We start from the raw sequence: 9,973 nt of genomic DNA, 5'->3' as shown, positions 1-9,973 counted from the left end.
ACATGCTTTCGAACTGCCAGGTTGGAAGAAGCTGGGAGAAGTAACAGGAGCTCACTCTGTTAGGGGTTTGAACTGCCGAACTGCTGACCTTTCTGATCGACAAACTCAGCCACTGGGTCACCACATCCCTTTCATCTCACCTACTGTAGCTCAATATGCACTCATGATGCTGATCTGCCATAAAACAGAATAGCTAATGGTCAGATCCCACCTCCAATATTATGCCCATTCCTAGATTGCACACTTTCATGATTCAGAGAAATTGGGGTTGGTTTACAAGTATTAGTACGCAGGCTGCTGCATTTTGCATCTAATGCTGTTTCCAAGTCAACTTTAAGAGTATATCCAGGTAGAACGTGTTACAGTAATCCAATTTGGAGATAATGGGGACATAAATGACTGTAGAAGAATTGAAGCAATGACTTTTGAAGGACTGCTTGGCTTTCAGAAGGACAACTAGAGGGGTTATGCTTGATTATCTGTTGACTCTTGGATACCAAACAAAGATAGTCCTCAACTTACTAGGACCAGTATTTCTGTCACTAAGCAATGCAGCCGTAAAGTGCAACATCACGTGATTGCATCAGTTAGTAACAGAAATCCTGGGAATCCTTGTTACTATTGTAACTCCAGACATGTGGGTCATTAAGCAGGAAATGGAAAGAGTCCCATGTAAAGGGGTGGTGGTGAAGGAGACCCTGGGAGACCCAGTGCAGGCTGTGCATGAGTTGGGGTGGGATGATGCAGTGCAGAGCAAGCTCAGAGAGTCCAAAGAAATTGGGTATGAGGTGTGCACATTAATACTGTTCAGTGCAGGAAAGCTGGGGAAAGAACACACTGCAGCTCTGTGCTGTAAGAAGCCCCTGAGCCGCAGCACAGAATGAGGTGCAGCCCAAGATGCAAAGTGAGTTCTTGCTGCCCTGAGAAGCTACAGCCCAGCCCTCATCCCAACCTCCGTCACTTTAGATGACCTTTGCCATCTTATTGCTCCTGCTATTAGCAAGGTGTGCCTGGTCTGGTCCTTTGCAAAGCAGCTACTGGCCACATGAGACCATCTTCCCCAGTTCTTGTGAAAAAACCACCAGGCAGACAACTGGGGAAGAATGCCTTGTGCAGCTAGCAACCGCCTTGCGAAGGGCTAATATGGGCATGCTTGGTGAACAGTGGAAGCAAGATGGTGGCAAAGATCAGCTGGGATGGCAAGGGCCATGGAGTGCAGGGCCAAAAGAGCATAGATAGTTGGGTGGGTAAATTGAAACATCCTTGCAGTCATAAATGGAGAAAGGCTGTCAAATGCTCAAATTTTGATCACATAATCACAAGGGTGCTGCAACAGCCATAAGGTTGGAAACTGGTCATAAATCCCTTTATTCCGTATGACAGAAGCAGAAGCTGGGCAGCCAATTCTTTGAGAAAGTTTGATTTGGGTTCCTGCCCTGGACTGGGTCTCTACTCAACTGTCCACCTAAATCATCATTTCCCAGCCTTGGTAGCTAAGAGATGTGGACTTCAACTCCCAGAATTCCCCAAACAGCCATGACTAAACTCTTTTGAATATGGAATTACCGTACTTAATTCTTTTCAAGCATATATAACCAAGAAGTCATCTGCAAGAATCACACTGTTGTACAAAATATTTCCCAGATCAAAATATTGGCACTAAGGTAAAATTGATTTCCCAGTCTCTAGGTTGTATTATGCCAGAGTCAAATGTGTAGTTGGATCTAGTTCAACGTGACCTGATTTAACAGTCCCAACAGCTATAGATTGCCTTTGTTATTTAACGAAATATTTAATTTGTAAAGATGTCTGTTGTTATTATTGGTTGTGGTTTTTTTAAAATCTAAATTTAGAATTGTTGGAATCTTCCACAAATATCTTAGAACGGTCAAGTCAATGAGAACAACCTGCCATTCACAGTATTGATAGACACAGAAAGACTATTGTGGAGTTTCAACGTTGAGAAACAGTCCAGTTTAGTGACTCTGATATCAGTGGCCGAGAGCCAAGAAGAAGATGAACAAACAAACACGGTTAAGGTGACGGTAACATCTGAGAGGGACCATCTATGTTATAACATTAAGAAAAACAATGTATGAATAGAGTCCTTTTGGAGAAATTAAGCAATGGTGCCAAAATCTAATGCTGACTGCAGAAAAAGTGCAAAATATTTTTAAACAGTTCACTGCAATCTATAAGTAAATATAAAGGAAGACTAATTTTACTCATGGACTCTTTTCAAGTATGAAATCTGACTACAGGTTCCCTTCAGTTCAGGGTCATGGGATCATGAGAAGCAGGGACTGCTGCGAGTCCCATCCCCAAGGGAGATACACCTGGTGGGACCCAGAAGAAGGGCCTTCTCTGTGATGGCTCTCTTTCTCTAGAATATCATTCCCCCAGAGATTAGAACAACTCCCCTCTAATACTCTTCCAGAAGGTGCTAAAGACCTAGTTCTGCCAGCAGGCCTGGAGAACCCAGAGCGGGATTGAGCCCATTACATGGCTCGTGTGATCTGATGTGGCTGGGACATGGGGTGGGGGTGATTTTATTATATTAGACTATATTAAATTATTAGTTTCTTTTTATTAGTTTTATTATTTTAAATGTGATTTTATATTCTGTAAGCAGCCTTGAGTCGCCATGGGCCGAATAGGCAGCAATATAAATACAATAAAATAAATACATACATAAATAAAATAATAAATAAATAAATAAAAATCATATGATTGGTCAGAAACGAACATCATCCTGTTGCAATATTTTTAAGACCTGCAATTGTGTAATAGTAAAAAAATATATGCCTTGCCACAAAATACTCAGGATTCAAGCCACATAGCCTACCCAACCACACCCTTTGTGAAAACACTCCATTCACGGTGTAGGGTCTCCTGCTTGAGTGGGGGGCTGGATTAGATGACCTATAAACTCCCTTCCAACTCTGTTAATCTGTTAAAACCTTTTGTGGCCATGGACCACCAAGACTTAACTCAAGATTTCAATCATAAAATTTCTTCAAATCGTGACCCTCCTGTGATAACATCATGGCCCTGTAGCTGTAGAGGTTTGTGCCCAATACGCTTCTAAATATGATTAAACTTCCAACTCCTGTCCTTTCTACTATTGCATAGATACATGACAGCAAACCTATGGCACGTGTGCCAGAAGTGACATGCAGAGCCCTCTCTGTGGGCACGCACGCAGTCGCCAGCTGCTCTTCTGGTTTTCGGCATGCACGTGGTCACAGACTCCAGCTGGTCTTCATAGGTGCCAGAAAACAGCCTGAAAAATGGCCTGAAAAAAGGCAAAAACCGGTCAGGCTGTTTTCAGGCCATTTTTTGGACCATTTTCTGGGCCATTTCTTGGACCATTTTCAGGCTGTTTTTAGGCCATTTTTTCAGGTCAAAAACGACCTGAAAAATGGCCTAAAAGCGCCCCCAAAACAGCCAAAACCGCCCAAAAAACAGCTTGGCCGGTCAGCTGGTCTTTAGGTTTCTGGTGCTCCGGCATGCACACTCACATGCGTTCCGATTTGGGCACTTGGTGCTAAAAAGGTTCGCCATCACTGGCATAGATGTATCGCTTGTAAAGGCTTGGGATCAACTCTGTTGGGTTTTGAATGAAGGAGAGCAGAAATGTTTTTAGAATTTTTTAATCTACCTCTGGATGGAAGAATGGCAGCTAAAATACAAGTAAAATGACTATATTTTTTGGTGATAGCGATTAGCTTTTTAGCAACTGCTGCATTAATAATCATTCCAGATAATCGAAATTCTTCAAGAACTATCCCTGCAATGTAAGCAACCTCTTCCATGGCTCTTTAACATTCCACTCTTGACAAATTGTGTTATTTCCTTGCTTTCCATTCAGACTGCAAACAATAGGTAAAGGTAACACTGAGTATTGCCTATAATAGATTGTCCCACCTTGTCCTTCCAGCAATTCCTAAAAGAAAAGGAGGGAATAGCAAACACTCACATGCCTCCATAAACACACATTCACTGTGATTACATGAACAGACTATTTGATTAGAATGGCATGCCCATGGATGTTCCTTACAAAACAGCCAACAATATGAGTTCACTAAGAAGGGTTTAGAACTGCATTTATAAATAATATAAATAACATTTGCTGTAAACATTTTGGCTGACTAGAAAACCATCATTTCCCCCAGTTCTCTAAATGTTCTGCATACTTATGTAATTATGACAGTTTAGCAAACATTAGCCAAAGTAGGACAATTTATTATATTAACTAATATAGTCACTGGTACAGAAATTTTAAAGCTTGCCAATCTAACATTCCATAAGATAGGAGAAAACCTTTATTAAATCTATTAATAGGTTTTCTCCTATAAAAATGCCATAAAAAGTACAGTATAACTCTCAATGATTGAAAACAAAGCAGTAGTGTATTTTAATACATAGATATCAAGTTAAGCAAATTGGCCAGTCAAGTTATCATGAACTACTCTGAGGAGTAGTAATTCTCAATAGTAGAAAGTATATTACATCACTTTTTCCCAGGACCTTTCTCCAACTGAAGCTGCCAAATGCTGTGTTTGCACGGCACACTCACCCATAGAGTAGATAGCCATATTTTAGCCTAGTACTTTATGTAATATTCTCATGACATTGTTTTTTTTGGTTCTGCATATCATGGAATCTCACAAAATGAAGCAAACCATAGTACAGTTAAACATGTGTAATCCTATCATGCAAGTGCAATCATGAATCGAATCTGACACCTTTTCTGTATATGTCATAGCTAAAGTCATTGTACTCTGATGTTTCCACTGATTCCTTCATTTTTTTAAAAGTGTAAAATATCCATGACATCTGAGAAAAGAACAAGAGTGAACGTAAAGTACTTTACTTTTCCTTAAAGTGAAATTTGTAGTTCTGCTATAACATGAGTGCTGCAAAAATCCATTCATTCACAGATGGCAACAAAGAATTAGTGCATTCTGCATCTCTCTACTGCCATGTATTGGTCATATGCATTTTGCAGCTTTGATATAATGGCCTTAATTCCTATAGCTGAGAAAGAATGAGACCTACCGAAGACTGCATGCCTCATTCTAGGAGGGGAAAAATGTTTCTGTGGAGGCAGAGAATAGTTCAAAGTTTCTGACAATATTAAATTGCAGCAAAGCAGTATATTTTAAGACCGTTTGCTCTTAAATACAGGCTTCGTAAGAATAATCAAATGTGGTATGAAATGGTAGGGAGGGGGCATGGATTCTTCCTGTCTAAGTGAAATCTCAGTCCACAAATTACAAACATTGTAAAGAAATTGTATGTAATGCAAGAAATTCTGTTCTAAAATCACCTTGGGAACAGATGATTGGTGCTCTTTAGACCAAAGGATTTTTTAAACAAAACTTTTTGTGTTATAAATTATTCTTAAGCTTTTCACTGAATATTAGCAATGCATATAAATACAGAAGCACAGAAATATATTAATTTCCTAAGCTTTTTCATTATGGCTATATCCTCATATTAAGCGTATCATAATTAACCAAGTTTCTGGGTTCACACAATATACTAAGGAAAATAGATGATTATTAATTACTGAGTGTGCAGAGTATGTGCACTGCCAATGGCATTTGAAGTTGTTTTTTTAGTATTTCCATTTATACAAATAATTCAGTTATTAAAACAAATACTTTTTAATTTCAAATACATTTTTTACCTCTTTCCAAATGAAATATTATTTTAAAGGAAAGAGGTAGATTCAGATGAGTTGGTGCTTTTAGCAATTTAAAACACAGGCATTGAAGTAACCCATCAAAGCACATTAATGTCTAGTAGACTGAGTTATTCCTTTTTGTTTAATCATGTATCTATTTTTATTCTATCCTTTTTCTAGTCCTAATGTATTACTATTGTGGGGGGGGGATAAGTATTTTTTTCCCCTCCCTTCTTCTTGAACATATAGAACCTCTATAGTTCTGGAGAACTTGTATAAACTACAGACAAAAGGATGAAACTAGAAAATATCTAAAGGTGAATTCATTTCACCTTAGATGAAAACTTCACCAATTATTCTAGTGTCGGAGTGATTGCCAATTATGAACAAAAATATTCATTAGTAATGATTGTCATTTTTCTCACTCTTCTAACAGTAGAGTTGTCTTAAATGTGCTGAAACTTAGAGTTCTACAAACAACTCAAGAAGGAACTAGATAAATATGTGGAGGGAAGGATCAAGACTCTAACAATGCTGCTTCTTTGATAATATCTGGAAACTCTTCTTTTAGTAAAAATGGATCTAAATAGAGCTTTTGCATTACGCTGGCTATTAAAATGTGACATTTACATGATATGCCCAAGCCAGTAAACTCTAATATGAGTTTTAAGATTTGAAGAACTCCTGTGCAAATACAACTACAAAAATATGGAATATCTTATTTAAGGGGGGGGGAGGAGAGTTACTTCTCAATTAATACTAATCTACAAGTAAATTCCACCAATTTTCCTAAGGTTTTGCACTGAGGTTGCAAGGCAAACATGTCATCAATCCCAGCTCCCAACCCATGTTCCCACCTGCCCATCGGCCACGCTTTGGGCTGGTGCCTATATGCACTCTTGAAGATGATGAGATGGAGTGATAGCCATATAAATCACTCAAATATTACAGAAGAGATAGATTTTTCATGCTAGGTTAAACCCAGTGTTGTCAGTACAGCATCCTCCCACATCTGGCTGCTAGGTATCAGATGCTGAGCAATTATGCAGATCTATATAAATCAACCGACAGCTTTCCGCCTTGGCTGGTAGCCAAGAATGCAGTGCCCGAGCGGCACAATTTCCATCGGAAAGCGGTCGCCGTGTAGATAGATCAGTATGCAACACGTGTTACTTAGCCGGTCCTGCCATTAAAAACCGGTAACCGGCAACCCCTGATTTTAACACGAGGTAGCTGGAGACAAATCCAGGCGCATCTCGGCATACACCTGGCTTCCTTCTGCCATGCAGGAACCCTTTCCTCCTTCTTGCCTTGGCCAGTAGCAGATCCATTCACCCACCCACCAAAAAAACCCTCGGAGGGGCTGCCTTACAAACCTTGCCAGCCCCCCAGCCCTGCTTCCACTTACCACATTGTTAAGAAAATCCGCCTCATTCAAATCGCCCAAGTCCAGGAAGCTGGAGGCGCCCCCGGGGAAGGGCTCTAAGATACCGTCCATTGCGGAAGACTCGAGCCCGAGGAAGGCGCGGAAGAGGTGGGAAGGAGGGAAGCCGCTTTGTTCCCCGCCAGAGCTGCAGGATCCGTCCTGAACGGACAGGCGGTGAGCCTTACTGCCGCGCAGCCCGGCGGAGCAGTTCCTCGGGCGCCGGGCAAAGGAAGGCTGCGCCTCCCTCTCCCGAAGGAAACCTGTAATCCATGGGGAGAACCGATTGGCCCGAGCGGGGGGACGCTTTCCCAGAGGGAGCGGCGGGCGCTCGCAATGGGGGCTTTGAGAGGGTGGGGCCGGTGGGGACCCCTCCAGTCGGGGGAAGAAGGGGGAGCCGGGAACGGGGATGGGGTGAAAGGAGCGGGCGAGGGCTGAGGCAGCCTCCTGGAAGGTTGGAAGGAGGAGCGCCTCCGGGATCGCTGCCCAGCTGTGACCGTCACACGCCTTTCCCCAGTCCCCGGCCGTCTGACCGCCCCCCCCCCCCCCGTGCCACGCCTCCTGCCTCTCCCTCCCTCGCCTCGCTCCGGGATATTTAAGAACCGGGGCACCCTCCTCGGGCTCTGATGCAATCGAGGGGACCCGCCCACCCCGCCGCTTCCAATGGGAGATCGGGACCGGCAGGAGGGAGAAGGCAAGCGGCGCGGCGTTACGACGCGCTTTGCCGTTCGGTAGTATTGAGGTTGCGACCGGCAACTTCCCAGCGGCGGAGAAAACGGCACTTGGAATCATCGGCGTGGTCTGGATGCAGGAGAGATAATGATGATGACGATGATGATGTGACCAAAAGATGGTCTGAAGTTTCGCCGTTTGCATTCTTCCGGGAAACAATCGGTGCGATCCTCTTGTCGATTTATAGGAAGATTAAATAAAAGTGATGTTAAGAGAGGAGGCGTTGGAAATCCAGACAAGAAATAAACGGGATTGAAAGGGCCCAGTCCTGCATAAAGTTGTCTGATGGCCATCAGGATGAGAAACTCAGTTCCTACGGCATAATAAAAGTGTTTTTAATTTTTAGCCTGGTGTCCAGCATGGTGCATCCCATTGAGGCCAATCAAATTCATTCAGGCAACGGGCTTTCTTCTGAAAGAGTCTTTGCTGTGTTTCCCAAAGCAGCAGTGAACCATTAAGACTATTGCCACTGACAGCACCTTAGTAGTGGAATAACAATGAAAGAACTTCTCATTGCTTTGCAGGCAAAACCCTTTTCTCAGTGAAGATACAACTCATTTAAACCCTAACCCTAACCTTTCTCATGATCTGATGGGATAAAACCAGGAGAAGGGATATAGAGCCGAGGTGGCGCAGTGGTTAGGGTGCAGTACTGCAGGCCACTTCAGCTGACTGCTATCTGCAGTTCAGCGGTTGACTCAGCCTTCCATCCTTCCGAGGTGGGTGAAATGAGGACCCAGACTGTGGGGGCAATATGCTGACTCTGTAAACCGCTTAGAGAGGGCTGAAAGCCCTATGAAGCGGTATATAAGTCTAACTGCTATTGCTATTGCTACAAATGTGTGAATCTAAAGGAACTACAGTCACAAATTAGAAAGGAAAGTGAAGCAGATCTGCTCATCAGTAACCCTGTAGTTCAGAATGCACACTGCCAGTAGAAGTTAGTTTATTTCCTGTATCCTCTTTAAATACTCTGTAATTATGTATAAATCTCATCATTTAAGAGTTTAGGGAAGATTATAGGGCTTCCTATAAATGGGATTATAGATCTTTAGCCAATTGCTTTTTCTTTCTCATAAATATCTAGATAAAATGTTTAGGAGAAAAGGTTAGGAAACTTTTTAAACAACTTTGAGAGTCAGTTCAGTACAGTATACTCTTCAGATCACTGCATGTAGAAATTATTTTCTCTACCATATTACAAGGTAAACAATTCAATACAAATTACAATACTTCACCTGATTAGTACATGATGTGGTTTAAAGTTTAGAATTAATTTGAACTACAATGTGCTGGTAAGCTTTTTAGTGAAGCAACAACATGAAATCTCATGCAAAGGTGCAGGTCCAAAATCAAAATAACCAAAATCTTCATGAACTACACATATAAGAACACTGCATTCTGAAAGAATTTTGGAATTCTCATCTAAAGTTTTACAAAAACATATAATTTACATCAAAATGTAAAATTTGGTAATCTTGAGATTGTCTTTAAAATGTAAACTATTTAACTTTATGAATCCATTAATTCTACCTAAGAATGGCATCTGCAATTATAAAAATGAAGACAAAGTTGTTCACAAAGATTCTGGGTGAAAAGATAAATTTTGAAGAACGTATTCATGAGGATCAATGCGGGTTTTTATCTAAAAGACACTTAAAGTACATTCTTAGAAATGTGTTGGATATTTGGAGCAACGTAATGAAAAACAAGCTGCATTGATTTTCTTATATAGAGAAGCCTTTGACAATCTGAATTGGGCTTTCCTATTCAAAGATTTGGAAGATATGAACTTCAAAGAGAACTTCGTAAAATAGGGAAATTTCAATTTTATACTTCACAGAAAGCACAAATAGTTATTAATGGGCAAAGCCTGTGAGATACAAAAAGGAACAAGACAAGGATGGTCAATCTCTCCTCTCTTGCTTATTTTGATTCTTGAAATGCTGAATAGAGACATAAAACAAGATGAGAGAATAAGGGATTTTGCAAATGATTTGGTATTGGTTTTGGAAGATTTTTAAAGGGAATTGAAATATTAATGGGAAAGCGAAGAATTTAGTGTGTTTTGTTATATTTTAAGAACAACCGAAGATGGAGATATTTTAAAAAACATGAAAATAGAA

The 9,973-nt window shown here is 41.1% G+C and overlaps 1 protein-coding gene across 1 annotated transcript in view; it reads right to left on the bottom strand.

Moving 5' to 3' along the window:
• CREB3L1 (cAMP responsive element binding protein 3 like 1) overlaps positions 1 to 7,612 on the bottom strand; it is a 92,548-nt gene extending 84,936 nt beyond the window's left edge. The window contains exon 1 of the mRNA XM_032235261.1: positions 7,101 to 7,612. Within this exon, the coding sequence (XP_032091152.1) occupies positions 7,101 to 7,190 (90 nt within the window). The 5' untranslated portion in view covers positions 7,191 to 7,612. The remainder of the gene's footprint in view (positions 1 to 7,100) is intronic.
• Between the last annotated feature and the right edge of the window lie 2,361 nt (positions 7,613 to 9,973).

This window comes from Thamnophis elegans, chromosome 1, assembly GCF_009769535.1.
Source record: "Thamnophis elegans isolate rThaEle1 chromosome 1, rThaEle1.pri, whole genome shotgun sequence".
Lineage (NCBI taxonomy): Eukaryota > Metazoa > Chordata > Lepidosauria > Squamata > Colubridae > Thamnophis > Thamnophis elegans.
The sequence above is the reverse complement of the archived record's forward strand: the minus strand, read 5'-3'. Positions and strand labels throughout refer to the sequence as shown.